We start from the raw sequence: 24,133 nt of genomic DNA on the forward strand, positions 1-24,133 counted from the left end.
CAAAAACTGCTTGGAATATATTTTTTAAACCTAGTGTTTAAAAATGATTTATGTATTTTTCTAACATTAAATTTTTTCTAAATATTTTGTTCTCGTGGAACGAATATACCTTTTACTATTTATAAAAATAATAAATATAACGAAAAAAATTTCATTGTACATATCTGAAAAACAAATCAATTTCATACAAATGTATGATTTTAAGGTATATATTAGTGTATCAAATATAAGATGCTCTATAATTCAAGTCGTCAACTTAAATGTTGTCATATAAATAAAAATATGCAAGGTAGCGGAATCCAAAATTTTAAAACTCTTCGAAATTACGTTTTTGTGACGATATCATAAAATATTAGTCTCATAAATTTACAACAAAGTTTAATATGACTGAAAAAAAAAATTTCATCCTCTAAATATGTTCCTTCAATTTTCGGTAGGTTTACATACTATATATTTTTTTACATGTAACCAAGATGTAAACACTGATGGCGACTTCGCGCGCTTTTTACTTAACTCGGTGCGGTTCAGTGTTTTCTGTCAGTCAGTAAAAGCGTGCTTAAATAGTTTTGGGATTAATCACAAAGATTTATTGTTTGGTTAATTCAGTTTCAGTTGTTTGGTTAATTCTGAGTAATGTCTTCGCCGGCGAGATCTGCGAAGACTCCTACCCGGAAAGTCAGAACACCTTCAAGACCTTCCGGATCTCAGTCGTCTGAGGATGTCGATACACCCGCCCGAAGAACAAGGAGTACGAGGGATGTTGTGGTTCCCGAAACTCCCGTGCGAGCCTCGGGAACACCCACCGGTAATAAACACAATCTTAACTTAACCATTCTTTTATTTCCCCCCAGTCAGTAACCAACAAACTCCTTTCTCAGCTTAAAACTAGATACAAAAATATATACAGTGTTTTTGTTTTTTGCTGTCGGTTTGTAATTGAATTCGTATAATTAACTATCAGTTCTTGAGTCAGATGTCATTCTTATTTCGATGACAGCTTCGTAGTTCTCAACACAAAGTATTCATCACAAAGCAATGTTGTTTTCACAGATGGCGGAACTCCCGCAAGTCCCTCCGTAGTTCCAGGAGGAGTGACCCCACAGCACCTCCCCATGACCTCTCCTGCCAGGACGCTAGGAGCCAACAGTCCAGCAGGTATACCTTTTTATTTATACGGGAAGGTCAATCCTTCAATAGTGAAGGACATTGGTACCATCAGGGCTTTTTTAAAAACAAATCAGCTTCCGGAACTCAATTCGTGTCAAATTTTTGTACCAAAAAAAAAAAAAAATTAAAATATACTCATGTTGTACATGCTTGCTAACTTTCTACTTTTTCATCTTTTTTAGGTTTTTAAGTTTTTCATTTCATTAAAAAAAAATTTTTTGTTTGTTTACTGATAGTCAAGTATTTTTTGTATTTTATATTAACACTATTATTCTAGTTCTACTTATAATACCTATACCCTTATACCCTTTACTATGACTAAATTATATTGTATACCCACACACAGGCCATGCTTTTGTGGGATCTTTTTTTGTATTTACAATTATATTTTATTCATATTTTTTTGTATTTGAATTTATGTCATGTTTGTATAATGCAAAAGAATTTAAATAAAGAAAAAGAATATTGAAATATTCATTTTATCATTTTGACGAATTATATAAATATAGATTATAATTACGTAAGCGCAAACATTGTTTCATAAAATTGATTTTGAAATTTAAAAAAAATTCAATTTGTCTGTGAAAAAAGGTGCTGGACAGCCGTTCCGCCACGTAATATGTTAAAAAAGCCCTGGGTACCATAAACTAAGCTAGGACACAAAAATGCTGAACCCTCTTCTAGTGGAACGGAAGGCCTGTTGACAATACATTTTTACAGTTTGTGGAATGTTAATTTTTAAGGTGTCAATCTAATACAGAATAAAAGTTCTGTTTTCCTAGTGTTTTGAAAAAAATATGTTTTTTTTCTTCCGAAAGTTTTTTTTTTAAATGTGTTTTTCATTACCTTCTCTTTAACCGGCTTTTTCGTTTTCCGGCTTTAGGTCGGGCCCTTCAAGGCCGGTTAAGAGAGCATCTACTGTATCTGTAAGAAGACTGTTTTCTGATATGTACATACTAGGTTGTGGTCCCGTGGTTATTGTAGCAGACTCTCGAGTCAGAGTTTCTCGGTTCGAACCCACTATCACAATTTGACACCTATTTCCAATAATGAGCCGTTTAGGCTCACAGAAGTAGTATGAATTTACACAAATATTTCTCTTCAAAATAAAAATAGTTACAACCTTGTGCACTACACGGAATTTTACCGTCCGGCATGTCAGTTAGGGTTTTAAAACGATGATTGGCTTGTGCTTTTGTCCATCTTTCTTTGGATCGGTCCTCTTGATCGGTGCGTGAACACGTTGCGCGTAAATTTGATCACGCTAAACTGTCGTAGTCGCTTTCATTTTTCAAAATCGGACTGCCGGACGGTAAAATTACGGGCAGTGCACAAACGCCCTTTGGCTCCGATTTACAGATATAATTCACTGTATGCATTTCTTCAATTTCTTATATATATAATGAAGCTATAATGGTTTTAACGTCAGGTTTGAGGATGAGTGAGATAGACATCAGTTCCCCCCTGAACTACGGTTCCCTGAGCTCCGTGTCCACGCCGCACTCCGGGCTGCGAGGAACTCCCATCCGCATGCGCCCCGACATCCGCACCGACCGCACCATCAGACAAGTGGCTCTCCGACAGGTAACATCTTGAGTGTGTCCAAGTACTTGCTCACAAATCTGGATTATCTCCAATTATAGGAGTTATTTCATATGTTATGGATATGGTATGTTGCACATGTGTAAAGTAAGTAAGGGGCTTACTTACTTTATGTTACACATGTGTAAAGTGAAGTAAGTAAGCCCCGTAAATGCCCAGATTTCCATATTCTTCTTCAGCTCCACGTTAAACAGCCCATATCCTCGTACAAGTCGCAAAGATATTCACGGAGTTGGCGTCCTATGGCGTTAGTTCCCTCTATTACCAGGTGCAGGAAACCTTACTGTCGCAACACGTGACCGATCCGTCTGGCGCATCTCTCCAAGATAGTAGTGAGTAGGTGCCTCAATGATGTATGTTGAAGTTTTTATTCATTCGAACCCTTATCCGCACCCCAATGGGGCATAGGGCACTGCATCATATAAACGCAGTGTTATCTTGATCGTTAACTCACGAAGGAAAAGGGATCAGCCCTCCACTTCAGGAATTGAAGAATTCAAAAATTCACTTATATTTATTAGACTAAAATCGAACCGGGGACCTCCAGAACGGTAGCCGAGCGCGCTGACCATTACACTACTGAGGCGGACAAGAAGTTATTATAGTCAATTATTATTACAATTGTTGATGAAAATTTTATCATAAAAATAAATCTTAAAATTATAGAATGAAAAACAGATGTAGGTTTATGTTTTTAATTGTATTTTAGACTATAAATAAAATATTTTTCATAAAATTAAGGTGATTGTGTAGTACTGCTTTTCCAGATGATAAGATAGATTATTCCCACTAACACAGCTATGGACAATAAATATGTATGTTTTATCCATTTATTTCTTTTGGAATTCTGGAACAAAAATGTCACAAGTATCAAATAGACCATTAAATAGTTTGATATTCTATTCTGTATAGTCTGGTGGACAATGTAAACAATGGCATTTTTATTTTAATTATTCACAGGTGAACAAAAGTTTTTTATAACCTTAAAACTAATGTCATGTGTAGTGATTTTATGACAAATTTATTTTTGATCTTAATAAAATAAAAAATCACAAAATTAGAGGTTCTATTATTAAAGTGGAGACTGACCAGAGCATTTCGTCGTAACCTAACACGTTACAATGCGAGCATTCAGGCAGTCAGTACACTGAACCGAGCGCTCCATCCATAGTTTCGGATGCTCGGTGATGCTCGCCGCGAGCGATGTTACAACGTTATGTTACGACGAAATGCTCCAGTCAGTCTCCACCTTTAAATCAACGATATTTATATTTTGTATATTAAAAGCATTGTTTAGATTGTTATCATTCATTGTTCCCATTGTTTCAACGATGTTTGCTTGGAAAAACTTAAAATTTAATTATTGGTGCGCTGAAATCTTAATAATACTAAACCAAGAACAGGATATAAAGATGGAAATGGGCCTTCAATCAAGGAATTTACTCATAGAGAGAAAAAGACAGTGTGATTCTTTATAAATATAATCTGTATTTGTACTTTCATTTGTTATAATGAAAATTCTGTAAACTAGTGATTTTTTATTGGCTTTCAAAGTTGCGCCGTGGCGTATTTGGGCAGACGCTCGATTGCGAAACTGGCGTCGCGGGTTCGATTTCCGCAATTGAAAAATTGATTCGGGAAAGATTTATTTTCAATTGGTCTGATATTTATCACATTTACCTTCCCTATCCTTACTATCCTACCTGCAGACGAGCGTCTAAAATAGACGGTTTGCGAGTTATTCCTCTAAAATAAAAATTTTGTTTGACACCCTATTTAACCCTTTACTGCATAGTGTATCAAATTTGTTACATACTCAAAAGTTAGTGTTAAAACGTCCTTTAAAAATATAAGCAAACATTCATTGTTGTTACTGATTAGATACATTCTTCTTCTCCGTCTTAATCCTCATTGCTGAGGGCTGTGACCCTTGCAGAAGCAATGACTCTTCTCCAGTTATCCCTTGACTGCGCTGCACGTAGCGCTCCAACCACTGAGGTGCCTGCTGCTGCTGCCTTAATTTGATCGGTCCATCGTGTGGGGAATCTTCCTCTCCCTCTCTTTCCCTCCAGGCTACCGATCACAACTAGTCGTTCCAGGCTATCCTCGTTGCCACGCGCAACGTGTCCAAAGAACTGGAGAATCCGTCGAGTACAGATATTGGCCAGAGTCAAGCCATCCAAGCGTATTTCCTGGCGAATGGACTCATTGGTGCGTCTAGCTGTCCATGGAAATGGAAACTCACGTATATAGTTCATAATTTAGCCAAAAAAAGCGCTATGAACGCCAAAATAATAACTTCACTTGTCTCTCCAAGATGAACTGTCAATGCAGTCATGCAGTCATGCAAAAAAAGTCATGCAGTGAAGGGTTAAGGAGTATATTAATGGATGTATCAAAAATTTTAATATAAAGATAAGCATCTCTTTACCGTTAGGTATTTGGAAGATATGTTAGCTCTGCATAAAGGGCAACAAAACCACGATTTCTTGCCTAGAGCCACCCAATACCGATCCAAACATTTGTAGCAAAATATATGTTTGCATTTCAGTTCAACGGGTGACCGCGCTCGACTGATGCATATCGGACAATGATCGAGAAACTGTATTTTTTCCCGCATTAAAATATTCTTTAAACCTTGAATTGTATACGAGACTTGATATTATTAATTCCTTTCTGAGTTTATTTAATATGACACTTTATCAGATGTTTTATTGATGTTCTTTATTTAATTTTGACATTTCCTTTTGTGATAGACAAAAATAGTGCAGATATCACTACATAAATTATTTAATAAAATAATTATTATTTATTTATAGGATAATTTATATGGCGTCGTTTCCGTGTGAAATCACTTTATGGGCGCTTTACAATATACATATTTTTGTTCTTTAAGGTGGTATGGACATGTGGAGCGAATGGATAACAAGAGAATGACTAAGAAAGTTCATGTGGCAAATGTGAACGGGAGAATAGAACGAGGACGACCGAAAAAGACTTGGCACGATCAGATCAATCGGAACCTCTTGTGGTGTCAAAAGTCTGCGTAATCTGAGAGCATATATGACTAGATGTATGGATGTGAAGGAAGCGAGGAGGGTATGTGAGGACAGAATAGTGTGACATTCCATCCTTTCTGCCTACCCCTGCATTAAAACGGCGTGATGGTAGTATTAGTAGTAGTAGTAGTAGTAGTAGTAGTGTTAATCTTCTTCTCTGGTTTCAATCCTGGGATTGGTTTGAAGCAATTTCCTCTATTCTTCTCTTCCATTCTTCCCTGTCTTGTGCGGCGTTTTTGAAATCTGCATATGATGAGCAGCGCACGTCCACCAACAGGTCCTCCAGGCACTCTCAGCGTGGGCGTCCCCTATAGTTTGTCCCCTCGGTCATACCCTCCATATTATGGCATGCAAGAGACCTTCTTGACATGGCCGATCCATCTTGCACACCTTTCGGACGAGGTCCTGAGCAGGTGCCTTCCTCCTTCGATTCCTTGAAGAACTTCCTCATTTGTGATGTGGTCTCTCCAGGAAATTCTTAAGTCTTCTTTAGGACCACATCTCAAAAGCCTCTAGTCTCCGCTAAAGGGATAAGCGGAGACTAGCGTTAATACTCAACTGAATAACCCCCATTCCAGGGTGAGCCGACAGCCCAGGAGCCAAGCTCCACCCCTCTGGAGCCGCAGCTGGTGATCTGGGGCACAGACGTGGTGGTCAGCGACTGCAAGGCCAAGTTCAAGCGCTTCATCATGCGCTACATAGACCCGGATGCGGAGGAGGACGAGAGGGGAGAGGCCATCAACTTGGACGCCCCGCTCTACATGCAGAAGTTGGAAGAGGTAGGTTCCTTCAGCCAACTAATCCACACATCCAAAAATATCATTATTTTTTTTAATTGTCAATAGTTCAATTCGAAACCTGAAAAATGTGTGGAAATGAAAAGCATTCATACATGAATGAGCATCTTTAACCTGTTAACCGGGGAGTTCACTTTTTAATTACGGTACATACAACAGGCACAAACTCAGTCAGTACGTCACATACGTCAGTACGTCACGCCCGGAGTACGTAATTTCATATATTTTATTTATGCTTAAAATAAATAAAAAACAAATTTTTGAAAATGCCATAACTAGGCGAAACAATTGTCACAATATAAATTTTTCATGTGTTTTTGTTAATAAAATACAACTTAGTAGCCTCAAAAAATCTGTGTTTGATTTAAAAATTAATGCATAAATTAAAATGGAGTTCTACAAATTAAACGCCAAATCAATAAATAAACAATCTATTTTTATATTAAATGAATTCGGGGTAGAAGAAATAAATGACACATACGGGAAAATGATTATTCGAGGAACGATAGATCTCTATATTTTCCTCCGTTTCACTGTTTCACTGTAATAAAAAAATGTAGTCATTATTTTTAAAAAAGTACTACTTTATTCTCAATATTATTAATATTTATAGCATTTACTTTGTGGTTAGTCATTTTTACTTATTTTTTTTTTACAAAAATGTTATTAATATTAGTATACAACCAGTATACAATCACTACCACAGCATGCAAACAATAGTACCCTTCACTACCAAAAATATCATATTTACATACTTAAAACTATGCAAAATGTTTTACACAAGCTATTTTGGTCTGAAGACCAACATGCAATAAGTGTTGCAGCACAAACATGCGTTGAGAGCCCAGGTCAAACATGCACTAGTGCAACTCTTATTGCGACCAAAAATCGCATGTGTTAAACATTTTGCGTAGTTTTAAGTGTGTAAATAGTGCTATGGTAGTGAAGGGTAGTAATGTTTGCATGCTGTGGTAGTGATTGTCCTGACAAAGAGACGGGTATGTCTCGAAACTGGTAGACATAAAAATCTCGGTGAGTGGTTATATACTAATATTATGTAATAAAATTTTTGTAAAAAATAAATAAGTAAGTATTACTTTATTTAAGCTATGCTTATCTCTTATGTAGCACCATAGAAAGGCTCTAAACAGCCTTTCTTTCTTGAAATTATTGCCATGTTTTGTCAGATTGACATTGTGCCTACTTTTTCCAGATTCTTTCTCTGGAAGAGCCATTCTTGAATGTCAACTGCGGCCATCTGCAAACGTTCGACAGCGCCCTGTATCGCCAGCTGGTGTGCTACCCCCAGGAGGTGATCCCGACCTTCGACATGGCCATCAATGAGATGTTCTTCGAGAAGTATCCCGCCGCCGTGCTCGACCACCAGATACAAGTTCGGCCATACAACGCCGATAAGACTAAGAACATGAGATCACTGAACCCCGAAGGTTTGTCCATACTATTTGATCAGTCATAATGAAATATAATATCCTAAAATAGGATTTTTTTTAGATGTGAATTGCATTTATTATTTACCTTGCTTATTATGTATGTATAAGGTTTATAGATCATTGAATGGATTTTTGTTTCTTCCAACTAAATAAAGATTTTTTTTATAATTTAAATTTGAAGCACTAACTTTGTTATTTTCCATTTTATAATTAAAATGTAATGTTTGTGTAAAATCACTTTAAATATTATATTATAACTTAATTATAATGTCTACCAGTTTCGAAGCTAACCGTTTCTTTATCAAGAGTCTTGATAAAGAAGCGGTTAGCTTTGAAACCGGCAGACATTGTAATTAAGTTATAATAAAATATTTATAGTAATTTTAAAACAAAGTTACATTTTAATTATATAATTGATTTGGCGTTTAATCAGTAGAACTCCATTTTAATTTATGTATTTATTATAAATCAAACACAGATTTTTCAGTCTACTAAGTTGTATTTTATTAACAAAAACACTTAAAAAATTAATATTGTGACAATTGTTTCGCCTTGTTAGGGCATTATCAAACGAAAGTTTGACATTCGTATTTGATAAATTTTGTAAACAATTGTCAACAAAATTTATTTTCTTGATGAGTATTTTATTTACCTATATAAAATAAACCCCTGAATACTGTGAAGCCAACGTTCCGGCACTCATCTATTGTGCTTTTCCAGATATCGACCAATTGATCACGATCTGCGGCATGGTGATTCGGACGTCCAACATCATGCCGGAGATGCGGGAGGCGTTCTTTCGCTGCATGGTCTGCTCCTTCAGCAGCGCAGTGGAGATCGACCGCGGCCGGATTGCCGAGCCCACCCTGTGCACCAATTGCAACACCAACCACTGCTTCACCCTCATACACAACCGCTCCCAGTTCACCGACAAGCAGATGATCAAGCTGCAGGAGTCTCCTGGTAATTCATCTATTCTTTATATATTCTCAATATTATTCATATTTAAAGCATTTACTTTGTGGTTAGTCAATTTTACTTATTTATTTTTTTACAAAAATGTTAATAATATTAGTATATAACCACTCACCGAGATTTTTATGTCTACCGGTTTCGAGACGTACCCGTCTCTTCGTCAGGACAATCACTATTACAGCATGCAAACAATACCACCCTTCACCACCATAGCACCATTTACACACTTAAAACTACAAAAAATGTTTAACATATGCGATTTTTGGTCGACCCGACAACCAACATGCACTTAAGTTTTCACCACAGACATGCGTTATGAGCCGAGGTTAAACATGCATGTGCAGGTTATATACTAATATTATTAACATTTTCGTAAAAAAAAAAAAAGTATTTTTTAAATGTTTATATCGCAAATTTGTTTGGATGTTTGGAATATTTGGATAATGGTGGGGACTGACCGGAGTCATTTCGTCGTAACGTAACACGTTACGATGCGAGCATTCGTATGGTCAGTACAGCGAGCCGAGCTCGTTCCGAGTACTTCATCCGATGTCGGATGAAGTAGTCGGAACGACGAAATGTGGAGGTCAGTCCCCACCTTAACTTTTACCACTCTGTAGGCCAGACATTCTGGCCCGTATGATTCTAGTAGGCAGCTCCGTGGGCCACAATGTCTGGCTCGGCGCAGGTATAAGATTAATCATTGATTTCTCTTGATTTCTATTGATCACCCAAGTATATTCTACCAAAAAATATTTGAGATAAATGAAGTTAATCATCGCAACATATTGAACTAACCATTTCTTCAATAAAACTTCCCATTACTTAGATATTAATCTTGGAAAAATAGATTATCATTTTGGGTGATAGAATATTTGTCATACGCTAATATTTTTTGGGACAGTCAGTCGTTATCCTTCATTTATGATGGTTCTCCAAGGATACTCCCACTTTTTGTGACCATATTTTTCGTTTTGTGGAGCTATTACATTTCAAAATTTTGTGATATTAGTGTTAGTAGTTAAAATAACAGATATTGCATTTAATGTGTTTATAATAAATATTTTATATTAAATCCGCCATGGAAAACGATGAAAGTTACACTTTCAAGTTCAGTTATAAAAATGAATGGTCATACGACTTCCCAGAGTGTCCCAAAATTAGGGAACCAAAATATTTATTTTAATGGTAGAAAAACGTCACATTTTTTTGATCAGAGTAGCTGATCAGTTATGAGAAAAAATGGTCAGAGTGGAAAAGGTTAAGGGAAAAGACCAAGGTAACAGATGTGCAAAAAAAAGCAATTTAGCTTAAAATATTTATGAAATTTGCCAGTTAGACTATTGAACTTCAATATTTACGGTACTGTCGACATTCCGATTACATGGCATACTTGATCTTGTTTAATGTAGAGTTGGAACATTGGATCATATCAATATCCAATGAGATATTGTTCAACATAGCGGTAGCTCTTCCTACAGGCATAACCATCGGCAGGTTGGTCCTGTGTATACGAATGTGAAACAATCTATGTCGACGCTGTCTTAGGTAACTCTCAGAAACATACAGACCAATGTTCCGGATAATTTCAGGATTATCGATCATACTGTGCAACAATCGATAAACATGCGTAGTCAAATACACAATGATGTGTTACTTTGGGGAATGGAAAATGTTAACAAAAGACCATGATCGAAAAGACCCATAAGTTCTCAATGAGGTATGGTTGCACATTGTGTGGTTTTATTGCTAATATTATTTGGATTCTCTACCAGACGACATGCCTGCCGGGCAGACGCCGCACACGGTGGTGCTGTTTGCGCACAACGACTTGGTGGACGCCGTGCAGCCGGGCGACCGGGTCACGGTGACCGGCGTGTACCGGGCCGCGCCGCTGCAGGCCAACCCGCGCCAGGCCAGCGTCAAGGCCGTGTACCGCACGCACATCGACGTGCTGCACTTCCGCAAGGTGGACTCCAAGCGCCTGTACGAGCAGGAGGAAGGGTATGTTGTGACATTACATTCCCAACAATGTACTTCAGTATCATCGCTAATACACCTGTTTAACATAACTTTTTTTTAAAAATATTCTTCTTGAAAGATTCTTTTTCCTGTTTGGATAGTTTTTTAGTGTTAAGATTTTTTTTTAGATGTGAGTTGCGTTTATTACTTACCTTGCTTATTATAGTACAAGGTTTATAGATCATTGAGTGGATTTTTGTTTCTTCCAACTAAATAAGATTTTTTATAATTTATAGTTGAATCTCTAATTTTGTGATTTTCCATTTTATAATTAAAATGTAACTTTGTTTTAAAATCACTGTAAATATTTTATTATAACTTAATTATAATGTCTACCGGTTTCGAAGCTAACCGCTTCTTTATCAAGACTGATTAATACAGTATTAATCAGTCAGTATAGTATTAATCAGTCTTAATAAAGAAGCGGTTAGCTTCGATACTATACTGACTGATTAATACTGTATTAATTAGTCTTGATAAAGAAGCGGTTATCTTCGAAACCGGTAGACATTATAATTAATATTTTTAAAAAAACTTTAACCTTTTAAACGCGTTAACTTTGTTCCTAAGAGACGCTCGTGCGCGGCGGTATTTCGCCGTTTTTTAAATAATTACTTTTATCATGTATTTAGTTATGAAACGATTTATTTTCCTAAACAAAAACGTTCAATGGGATTCATTGTGCCTTTTTGGTACTCTATAATACACGTGTGTCACATTATTCTTGAAATATATCGTAATATAAACAAATAAGATCGTAACATAAATAAATAAATCAAAGCACGCATCGTGTGTCACTCTTACCCACTGGCGATGCGTAGCGTCGAGAGTGAGACAGATATAGGGCATGATTATGGCGCGGACTAATTACCGACCGCAAGAAAAATCAGGGATCTGTTGTTTTATTTATCCTTGTGATGTTACAAATTATTAGTCAGATATTTCAACAGATGTCATAAGGCCAAGGATTGACGTATTATTTTATCCAAAGTTCCACACCATGAAAAAATCCCTCCAAGTTGAACTGAGGTTCGAAACTTGGAGCAAAGTGAAAACACAAACGCTTATGTCAGCCGCGTATGGGGCATGTCTTGTTAAAACACATACGCTTATGCGAGCTTATGGATCCATTTAAATGGGATGGAGTTCTATCAAATGTTAGTTACTAATTTATAATTATTTTTTCAGCAAGCAACACCGCTTCCCCCCAGAAAGGGTGGAACTCCTGAAGTTGCTGGCCAGCAAGCCGGACGTGTACGACCGCCTGGCGCGAGGCATCGCTCCCTCGGTGTACGAGAACCTGGACGTGAAGAAGGGAGTCCTGCTGCAGCTGCTCGGCGGCACCAAGAAGCACTTCCAGGTGTCGGGGCGCACTCATTTCAGGTATTCAAATTGTGTTCAATAAGAAATTTCATGGATAAAATCAATGGTAGAATGCAAAAAGGCTTAAGGTAAAATTTTACAATGTTTTTATATAAAATCTTGATTTATTTATGTCTTGTCAGGTTGTGATAAGAAGGCCTATGTTTGTGTGGTCAATATTCAAATTATGAAATATTCATTTTTACAATTTCATCTGAGAATAATGTAACTAACTAACCATTACGCCGCTTCCCCTCAGGGGTAGGCAGAGAGAATCGAACGCCACACCACTCTGTCTTTGCAAACATTCTTCGCCTCTTCTACATTCATGCATCTCCTCATACATACCCGACGATTATTACGACTCCTGACCCGGCCGCTTTCAAGTATTTGACATACCTGATTGTGCCAAGTTTTTCTCGGTCTTCCTCTGCTTCTTTTTCTAACTACATTCGCCTCTTACATTTGTTTGAATAATGTAACAATATTCAATTAGATGACAAATTAAAATATAGCTTATTATTCATACTGTATATTATATCAACATTATTTATAAATTTATACTGTTTGTTAATTAGTTGTTCTTTGAAAAATAAATAATTTACCCAGTAGCTCAACAACAAAAAAGTACCAATAAATAAAACGAATTTAATTTTGAATTCAAGTTTTACTTTAAAAAAATCACTATTTCAGTATAAAATGGACAGAAATATTGCTCACTCCTTTCAAAAACGTCATAAATTAAAATATGTACTTGATTTTTCAGGAGAATGTGTTTAAATTTTGAAAATATAATACAATGTACTAAAAATAAATATCAAGCCACTTACTGAACTTTTTACCGTGCAACAGATCTTTTTAGGTACAACCTGATGTTTTTTTCTCCATTAGAAAAATATTTAGTATATTTAAAAAATTTATTAAACAATACCTTTTCTCAAAATGCAAAACAACACTTTCTGCCCTGTAGCGGGTAAATATCAAGTTAAAAATATGCCTCTTTTGCTGGGATATAGTACATTTTCTGGGTATTCCGAAAACATGCACAACTGAAAATTGACGATTTTCGATTTATGACGTTCTTGAAAGGAGTGAGCGATATGTACAAAGTGACTGCCGAATCAATTTATTTAAAAAAATATTTCATTATTATTTTTGGTTAGATCGGAGATCAACATCCTTCTGTGCGGAGAGCCGGGTACCAGCAAGTCCCAACTCCTTCGCTGGGCGCACTCCCTGCTGGGAAGGTCGCAGCTGGCCTCCGGTCGGGGCTCCTCTGCCGCTGGTCTCACTGCGTACATCACGCGGGACCCCGACACCAGGCAACTTGTACTGCAAACGTAGGTCGCATGTTTACAATTTGTAAAGCATAGACAACTATACAATTTGTAAAGCATAGACAGCCAAACAATTTGTAAAGCATAGACAACCATACAATTTGTAAAGCATAGACAACCATATAATTTGTAAAGCCTCGACAACCATACAATTTGTAAAGCATAGACAATGTTGCAATGGGCCAAGTATTTCACCTGCCCATAAAGCACACCAAACAGTGACTTTAAATAGATGTGAGGGCGTTTCAACAAAGGTTTCTGGGTTTTCTTCACTACAAATTTGGCAATTCTGCTTATGGACATAGCCATTTAACCAAAAATGTACCTCATCGGTAACCAAAATTTTGCATTTAAAATTAAGATCAAGCCGAATATTGTTTTCGGCCCATTCGCCGAACCTACAAAGCTCATAATGGTCATTTAGTCTATTCATGGTGAAATGGCAAAACGTACTGAGTACAAATCAACTGTCAACTGTCAAATTGACAGTCTGTAGAAACAATGTTGCCACATTTTAAGTGTGTCCAAATACTTGTATACAAAATCTGGATTATCTCCAATTACAGGAGTTATTTTCATATTATTTTTTGACCATACTTGATGGTTCTTCTATCTGAATGTGGTACTTGTTTTAGGGGAGCTCTGGTGCTAGCGGATAATGGAATTTGCTGTATAGATGAATTTGACAAAATGAATGACTCCACTCGCAGTGTACTTCATGAGGTATTTAATTCTCATCATATATATTTTTATAGGAATAATCCGCAAAACCTCTTTTAGAGGCTTGTCTGCAGGTAGGATAGTGAGGATAGGAAAGGTAAATGTGGAAAATATAACGCTCACTCCTTTCAAGAACGTCATAAATAAAAAACTTTATTTTTCAGGAGAACGTTTTTAATGTTTAAAAATATAACACAATGTATTAAAAATAAATATCAAGCCACTTATCGAACTTTTTACTGTGCAACAAATCTTTTTAGGTAAAACCTGAAGGTTTTTTCTCCATTTGAAAAATAATTAGTTTATTTAAAAAATAATTAAACAATACCTTTCCTTCAAAATGCAAAAACAACATTTTCTGCCCTGTAGCGGGTAAATATAAAGTTAAAAATATGCCTCTTTTACTATATATACGATATAGTACATTTTCTAGGCATTCTGAAAACATGCGTAACTGAAAATTGACTATTTTTTATTTATGACGTTCTTGAAAGGAGTGAGCGATATCACAAATGCCAAAAACCAATTGAATTTATTTTGCAATTGGCGGGAATCAACACCGTGATCTCAGTTTTGCAGTCAAGCGTCTACCTAACTACTCCACAGCGCCTGTCTACTATATAATACCTTCAACGGGTCCCTGTGAAAACTAATTAACCTTGCTTCATATAATTAATGATCAGGTTAATGCTGATTTATTCCTTTGCAAAATAAAATTAATGTTTCTAACACATTGACGCCAAATTAGAAAAAAAAACATTCTTGGGGACACAACTGTAAACAGACTGCATACAAATATGAAGGTTACGGTTCATTTTTTTAAATTTAATTAAATGTTTTTTCACAAAACACAAAGGAAATGTATTTATTGATTTAGCATTTAATTTGTAGAACTCCATTATAATTTATTTATTAATTTTTAAATCAAACACAGATTTTTTCACAACAATCACAATATTAATTTTTGTGTTTTTTAATAAAATATTTAACTTAGTAGACTCAAAAAATCTGTGTTTGATTTAAAAATTAATACATAAATACAATAAAAATGTAATGGTAATCTGTCCAGGGGGACACATGGAAAGTACATACATTTACATTACATGGCAAACGTGTAACGTATCTAATTCACAGAACGTAAAATCCAATCCATATATTTAACTCGCGCTGTGTTTGGTCAAGGTTGCTTGGCGTTCAATGTGTTAAATATGTGTTCTCCAATCTGGAACGGATGCGTTTCTTTACATTATATATAGACGGCCTCTACGTAAAGTAAATCTGCAAATCTGTTACTTTACAGGAGAGAGTTTGGAAGATTTTATCATCGTATTTTTAAAAATTAACTAACGTTTTTATCTGAAATTCTAAACTAGAATTATACATTCAAAAACACGATAAAATGATGTACTAAGTCGTTTTAAAACTTTATGCTTTCTCAAAATAAAGTAGTTAGCGTTTTAGGAGTTCAGTTCATGTCGAAAATTCAATGTAGATAGCGTCTTATACGTCTGAAAACTATGCATTATTTATTTTATATATTTTTTTGTTTATTTATATTTGTAGACAACGGTCAGTTGATAACGTACACCAAATATCACAAAATTGACAAAAATGTTGTTAGAGCACTTTACGTAGGGCACGTCGATACCTCTTGAAAATGGAATATTCTGATACTTTATTGTTGACCTATTACATATAAAATAATTTCCAGGTTATGGAGCAACAGACGCTGTCCATAGCGAAGGCAGGAATCATCTGCCAGCTGAACGCTCGCACCTCCATCCTGGCCGCAGCCAACCCGGCAGAGAGCCAGTGGAACAAGCACAAAACCATCGTAGACAATGTTCAACTTCCCCACACGCTGCTGTCCAGGTAATGTACTAATTCAACCATCTGCTAGTGAAACTTCCACAAAGATGGAATGACCAGGACTGGAATGAATGACACTATTGCCATTGATAAGTATCATGTAACATTTTGAGTGTGTCCAAATACTTGTTCACAAATCTAGATTATCTCCAATTGTGGAGGTCCTCACCAAAAAGTTACATTTCCAATATTGCAAAAAAAAACTTTAAATGCACTACATAAGTACCATAGTCCATTTGATCTTCACATTCGTTTGATAATGCCCTAACAAGGCGAAACAATTGTCACAATATAATTTTTTATGTGTTTTTTGTTAATAAAATACAACTTAGTAGACTCAAAAAATCTGTGTTTGATTTAAAATTAATACATAAATTAAAATGGAGTTCTACAAATTAAACGCCAAGTCAATAAATAAGAGCCCAAAAAAGATGGTTCGACAACAATATGTGAGGGGTTAAAACTGGCTGCAAGCAGCAACTGACCGTAGGAAATGGAAAGAAGGGGAAGAGGCCTATATCCAGCAGTGGAGGTCAGAGGGCTCATAAAGAAGTTAAATTCTATTCCGTTAGTTATTCCTTGTTGCCACAAAGAATCAAAGTCAAGTTTACCAAAAATAGATTTTCAGAAAGTGAAAGTGAAAATTTTACCATATATAATTATTTGCAGGTTTGACCTAATTTTCTTGATGCTGGATCCACAAGATGAGCTGTTCGACAAACGCCTCGCATCGCATCTCGTATCTCTTTACTATAAAGAAAAACCTGCTGAGAGTGACGATGAATTAGTTGTAAGTACATAAATATTTAAGACTCCTTAATCCGGATTACGTAATCCCTAACATTCAAAGATACAAACTGACTGTCCAATTATTTGAATAATACTACTCATTGCATATAGTACAGTATATTTTGTTTTCTAAACTGTTTTTGTTATCCTTTTCTTAGGACATGAGCGTGATGAGAGATTACATCGCCTTCGCACAGGAACATATCCACCCCAAATTAGGCGAAGAGGCACAACTGAAACTCATTAATGCCTATGTTGATATGAGGTAAATAATTATTCATTTAAAAAAATTAATTAAATTTAGGCAAATATCTTTTTCCAAATGTGTGGTCAGCGTGCAGTACTTACTTGCTTCAACCTTCTTCTTGTGTCCAGTATTGAACAAAGGCCTTCCTCTTGGACTTCCACAGTAGTCTGTTGGACACGACTCTTTTCCAGTGCAGGCCCACCATTTTCTTAATGTCATCAAACCATCTTGTCTGGGCCCTACCACACTCTACGTTTTGTTCTTGGCCTCCAGTCAAGCACTTTTTTCGTCCATCTATCTTTAAACGTACGTGCTACATGACCTGCCCAGTTCCACTTTTGTTCCGTGATTCTTTGAGTGTGTAGTAATGATAGTAAATTAATGTATTCCCAGACGTATTGGCAGCGGTCGCGGTCAGATCTCTGCCTACCCTCGGCAGCTGGAGTCCCTCATCCGACTGGCCGAAGCTCACGCTAAGGTTCGCTTCTCCGAGACTGTGGAGGCTAAGGATGTCGATGAAGCTTCCAGGTAAATATTGCATTTCATAAACTAAAAAACTAACTAACGCCACACCACTCTAATCACAAACTAACTAATAGAAAGCCACACCACTCTGTCTTTGCAAACATTCTTCGCCTCTTCCACGTTCATGCATCTCCTCATACATACCCGCCGATTGTTACGACTCCTAACCTGACCACTTTCAAGTATTTGGCATACCTGATCGTGCCATGTTTTTCTCGGTCTCTGCTCTTTTTTCCACTTACATTCGCCTCATAAATTTGTTTTACCGTTCTTTCCTCACTCATTCGTTCTACATGTCCAAACCATCTCAACACACCTTTCTTAATTTTATCGATAATGCTTATCTCAGCTTTGCATTCCTTCCTTATTTCACGATTCGCACATCTATCATACATCGTTTTGTCGTATTAGTCGTCATCGTATTGCATTTCATACTTCTCTAAAATTATGTTTTCTTGTATATCATAGCTAACTGCGTGTAACTGCGCACAAATCATACAGTAGACTTTCCATTTATCAGAATAGATGATAAAAAAAAACAGATTGAATTTTTATTCTAGTTCTACTTATAATACCTATTGTATTCTTACCAGTATCCTTTACTATGACCTAAATTATATTGTTTACCCACACACAGGCCATGCCTTTGTGGGATCTTTTTTTGTATTTATATTTTATTCATATTTTTTTTGTATTTTATTTTGTCATGTTTGTATAATGCAAAAGAATTTAAAATAAAGAAAGAAAAAAAATTAATTTCTTGGTTACTCAAAAAGTGTAAAAAATGCACAAGTTTCGAAAAAATATATTTAATACCTCCATATTGTAGTGGTTAGCTTGCTAGGCTACCATGCTGCAGGTCCCTGGTTTGATTCCCAAGAGGGCAAAATAAATATTAGTGATTTTTTAGTCTAATATTTGATCACCCTGGACTGGTACCTGAAGCGCAAGGCTGATCACCTTCCCTTCGTGTATTTAACAATCAAGATAACACTGCTTCTATATGATGCAGTGCCTTATGCACCATTGGATGTGGAAAAGGGTTAGAAGAAGACTTATTGCCTATTTATACATACATAAAAAAAAATCAGTATAATCTTATCACGGATTATGAAAGTAGGCATACACTCAAAGGGGGTGGCTAACCCGTATTACGTGGCTGGCTTATATAAATCCAATACAGGACACAATCGGCAGTTATTTTAACTATAAATAAAAACGAGATGAGAAAGTAAATAGGACATGTTTTTTTGGAAAATGGGTAACACCTTAAAAAGTTTTAAATAACTTCTTTATTAGTTTCGGTGATATAATTTCTGCATAACGTATTCTCAATATGATTCATATTTAAAGTATTTACCTTGTGGTTAGTCATTTTTACTTTTATACATATTTTTTTACAAAAATGTTAGTAATCTCACCGTTTTTTAAATATTTTTTATTTAACCACCCTCCCTACCTTCGGGTTATTTTCAGGCATATTTTTTATGTTTATAAAAAATAAAAAATCACAACGTTTGTTGTTGTCACAAAATATTGTCAGGTATGAAACCTGAGATAAAATTGTCAGTGTATCCGGTCATCCATCATCTTCTAAAGGCAGCGCCTTGTTGTGTCAGCCACTTGTCTCTGTCAGTCGCCATCCTCTTGAGCTGCGAATAGGAGGAGACGTCCATGAGCCGCTTCAAATCCTGGAAGTATGAAGTTCTTGGGCGGCCTCTTGTTCGTTTTCCCAAGATTCTTCCTTCCGTGTATCCGGTACGCATTAAATATTTTTGCAACAGATATCTTTTCGCGCGTAGGTCATACGGGTTAGCGCAGAATGGTGAAGAAAAACCGCGCGTATCCGCATACTTTCGTATGTGTAGGGCGGTTAAAAGAGAATCAATTAATTCTATGTTATAACCATTATTTAATGCAATCTGTTTGATCGTATTAAGTTCGGTGTCAAAATCAGATTTGGATAACGGGACTTTTTTAAAATTTTATTTGTATACATTTATTTAAATCACAATTTTTACATATTAAGAACATTTTTTTTGCAGAGACCCACCAAGCCACCTTGTGTGTCTTGTTGGTGGAGTTCTTTTTTAATACATTTTTTTATGTTTTTAACGATTTTAACCTAATATACACACAAAAAAGAGAGAAAAATTAAGAATAAAACATGTAACATAAAATTAACTCTTGATCATTTACCCATTCCTTTACTTTGCATTTGTTCCATATTTTATTTTGACCTCTAACATCCGTCGGCAACAAATTTAAAATGTTGGGAACGATACATTGCAGTGTTGGACTCCCATATTTATTGTTAATTCTTGGGACTATCAAACCTTCGTTGTGTGTAAATCGTGTATCCACTATACATCGTGTATTTACTAAGCGATAAATCATTGGTGAGTGGTTATATACTAATATTACTTAACATTTTTGTATAGTGTGATCAAGAGCTTTTACAGGTGAGGCAGCGCTCCTCAGAGGATTAAATTTATCACTTTTTTCTTTAGACTCCACCGTGAAGCACTAAAGCAGTCCGCGACCGACCCCATTTCTGGTAAGATCGACGTGGGCATCCTGACCACCGGGTTGAGTGCAGCGGCCAGGAAGCGAAGGGGGGAAATCACCGCGGCTCTCAAGAAGCTGCTTCTCTCCAAGCAGCCGCGACCACCGTCTCTACTGCAAGCCAAGTTGCTTCAGGAGTTGAACCAAGCATCACAGATTGTAAGTTTACTGAACATTTTGTATAATTTTTTTGACATCTTATAAAAGATGAATAAAAATATGGAAGTCTGGGCATTTACGCGGCTGACGACCATCATAGGCACCAGCCTAAACTGATCACTTAAACCATTAAGTGATCACTTTACACACGTGTAACATTCACCAATTCTACCCATTATTGACAACCACACTATTCAAATTCTTTGAAGTTCTATATATATGTAGGTCTGAACACTTTGTATTACATATTAAATACCAAATATTTATTTATACCTCCTAGATACAAACCAAGTGTCCGCCTCCGTAGTGTAATGGTCAGTACGCTCGGCTACTGTACTGGAGGTCGCGGGTTTGATTTTCAGGCGGGGTCAAATAAATTTAAGTGGTACTTCACTCTAATATTTATTCAATATTACCCTGGAGTGGTAGCTGAAGCGGAGGGCGGTTCACCTTTACTACGCATGTTAATGATCAAGATAACACTGCGTTTATATGATGCAGTGCCCTATGCACCATCGGGTGCGGATAAGGGTCTGAAGGAGGATATACAAACCAAAGCATCTTATTTTTCTTGACACATATTTTCGCCTAAAAAAACAGAGTAAATGTGGAAACAATGTTCAATGTACTTAGTTATTTTATATTTTTAATACAAATCCAAATCCAAAAGTGCCAGTACAGGCAAATGCATCTTCAAAAAAATAAAATAAAATATACATTTCACTTTTAATTTTTCTTTATTAAGAAAAAGAAAAAACAATCTTTATCCGCACCCTATTTTAATTTAGATTTTTTCTTCAAATTTCTGGCTTTTCACTTATGAATTAACTAACTTTTGTCTTATGTAAATGAAATTCTAAAAAGCGATTTTAGAGTGAATTTGTTAAAAACTAGTATTTTTATCTTACAGCTAATTACAAGAGAGCAGTTTGAGGACTCCCTGAAGGATCTACAAGATGATGGATTTATAGTCGTTATGGGAAGAACCAACATTCGAATATGTTAATTGTTTGTTTTCATACATTTTTTATGTAAGTGCCTAGTAGCATTTAATGTAATGTTAAAAATATTCATTTAAGCCTGTTTTTTTCATCACATTGAGGTGTCCAGAATGGAAGAAATGTTAAAAATGCATAAAAATTGGGTTTGGAAGAAAATACTATATCGGGGGTTTGACATAGACTTAATTATTTTTTTAAAATGGTGTTTATGTTTCTCTGGGTGTCATTCCTCCATACACATATTGACATGTGCAATGAATAAAGAGGAATTCACTCCTGCTTAACCTGTTAACCTTTTAACCGCGTTCACTTTTTTCCTGAGAGACGCCCGTGCGCGGCGGTATTTCGCCGTTTTTTTAAATGATTACTTTTATCATGTATTTAGTTAAGAAACGATTTATTTTCCTAAACAAAAACGTTCAATGGGATTCATTGTGCCTTTTTGGTACTCTATAATACACTCGTGTCACATTATTCTTGAAATATATCGTAATATAAACAAATAAGATCGTAACATAAATAAATCAAAGCACGCATCGTGTGTCACTCTTGCCCACTGGCGATGCGTAGTGCCGAGAGTGAGACAGATATAGCGCATGATTATGGCGCGGACTAATTACCGACCGCAAGAAAAATCAGGGATCTGTTTTTTTATTTATCCTTGTGATGTTACAAATTATTAGTCAGATATTTCAACAGATGTCATAAGGCCAAGGATTGACGTATTATTTTATCCAAAGTTCCACACCATGAAAAAATCCCTACAAGTTGAACTGAGGTTCGAAACTTGGAGTAAAGTAAAAACACAAACGGTTATGTCAGCCGCGTACAGGGAATGTTTTGTGAAAACACATACGGTTATGCGAGCCGCGTGGATTCGGTTAACCGGCGGGACGCATAAATACGTCAAACGTAAACGATATCGGGTACGGGTAGGACATATAAATACGTCCTTGAAATATATGTTTATTATATTATATATATGGATGTATATTTTTCAAAGGTATTAGTCATCCATACATGTCTCGACATGAATTTAAGACGCGGAGTGAATCAGTATTCGCGCCCGTTACAAGTTGCGTAATTGGACAGCGGACCGCCAGGTTAACAGGTTAAGCTTTCTTACCTTTTAAAATAAATAGCCAGATATTTGAAATTTTGTTCATTTTGTTAAATTTGCAACCATTTGGTTAATTTTTAATGTCATAATAAAATATTTGTTTATAACTTTAAAAAAATTAAAGTATATAAATTTTCAATAAATTTTAATGAAATAAATTTTTAATCAAATAAAATCAATAAATTTTCCAAATTTATTTTTTTTCTTATGATAAACATAAATATTTGATTACAACACTATTTCTCGGGTCAGCCTAAACGGCTTGTGTTTGAAAATTGAGATTAGTGGCAGAGTAGAGTCAAACGTGAAAGCTCCGAGTCCGCGACACTAACTACGGGACCACAACCCGACCTGAATGATTTTTGCACTTTCTTTAGATTCAACTTTTTTTTCATCATGTATCACAATATTATGATTATATTATATACCTCTACAAGTAAATTAAATATTTTCATGTAATGTATATAAAAGATCTGTTGAAATGTTTCAATAAAATATTTTTTTACACTTTTCTTACATGTCTTATTATTTAATCACATATTCAAAGCCTAAGGTAGCCGCGCTCACAAGGCATGCGTGTGCTATTAAATTAGTTGTGCTATCTTAACACATTAGTTACGGCAATGTTTTGATAAAACTGTATCTTGAGGCGGGCGACATTAGACAGCTGTCCAGAAATATAAAATACGTCAGTGAACTTCATATTTTGAACTTGAGGTTGAACTCGAAAACAATACAAAAACGGTCTAAACGGTCTCTAACGTCTCAAAATAAAATCACGTTAGTCCACAAATCACAAAAGTAAAAAAAATGTTAAAAACACTAATAAAATATTAGAAAATAACAACACAGTTTAACAACCGCCGAAAACTCAAAATCTGCGAATAAAAAAATGATTTATGGGCTTTCCCCACACGCGTTTATTGCTTTGTAAGTACCAACTGCCGACTTAAGTAAAGGACAATGATCTTTGTATTTTATTTCATTTTAGGACAAAGAAAAAAACGCACCGTCTGTATCCATTGTTTAAAGTTAATTTGTAACATTTCCTTCAAAACAGATTACGACCATTAGCTATGTTTTGAACCAGTAAATATCAGTATTATTTTTTATATTACAACGACATCTATCCACTACACAACAAAAGCAAAAAGGCCAAGAGATTAGAAGTTTATGACGTGTTTTTTGTATACTAAATTGAAGGTAGCCAAAATGCACAAAAATGTGCACCCCGCCACCACACAAGGTTTCTGAAACGCACAAATATGTGCACACCGTACACAATGTGTTAAGAGACATTAAGATATGTAATACCCAAATATAGACTTAAATAAAACTACAGGATTACAAGGGAGGTGATACTGAA

At 35.7% G+C, this 24,133-nt stretch overlaps 1 protein-coding gene across 1 annotated transcript; it reads left to right on the forward strand.

The window, feature by feature from the left end:
• The first annotated feature begins 490 nt into the window (after positions 1-490).
• dpa (disc proliferation abnormal) lies at positions 491-21,776 on the forward strand. The gene is made up of 16 exons (XM_088268043.1): positions 491-805; positions 1,051-1,155; positions 2,597-2,751; positions 6,407-6,607; positions 7,839-8,073; positions 8,797-9,039; positions 10,827-11,055; positions 12,262-12,456; positions 13,599-13,775; positions 14,408-14,495; positions 16,204-16,364; positions 17,031-17,151; positions 17,309-17,415; positions 17,791-17,925; positions 20,433-20,646; positions 21,557-21,776. Exons 1-16 carry the CDS (start codon positions 634-636, stop codon positions 21,650-21,652), a joined length of 2,634 nt encoding a protein of 877 aa, XP_088124169.1. The 5' UTR covers positions 491-633; the 3' UTR covers positions 21,653-21,776.
• Positions 21,777-24,133: the final 2,357 nt, after the last annotated feature.

Source organism: Brachycentrus maculatus, unplaced genomic scaffold (genome assembly GCF_059751285.1).
Source record: "Brachycentrus maculatus isolate JH-2025_06_01 unplaced genomic scaffold, ASM5975128v1 h1tg000311l, whole genome shotgun sequence".
In the NCBI taxonomy this organism is placed as follows: Eukaryota; Metazoa; Arthropoda; class Insecta; order Trichoptera; family Brachycentridae; genus Brachycentrus; species Brachycentrus maculatus.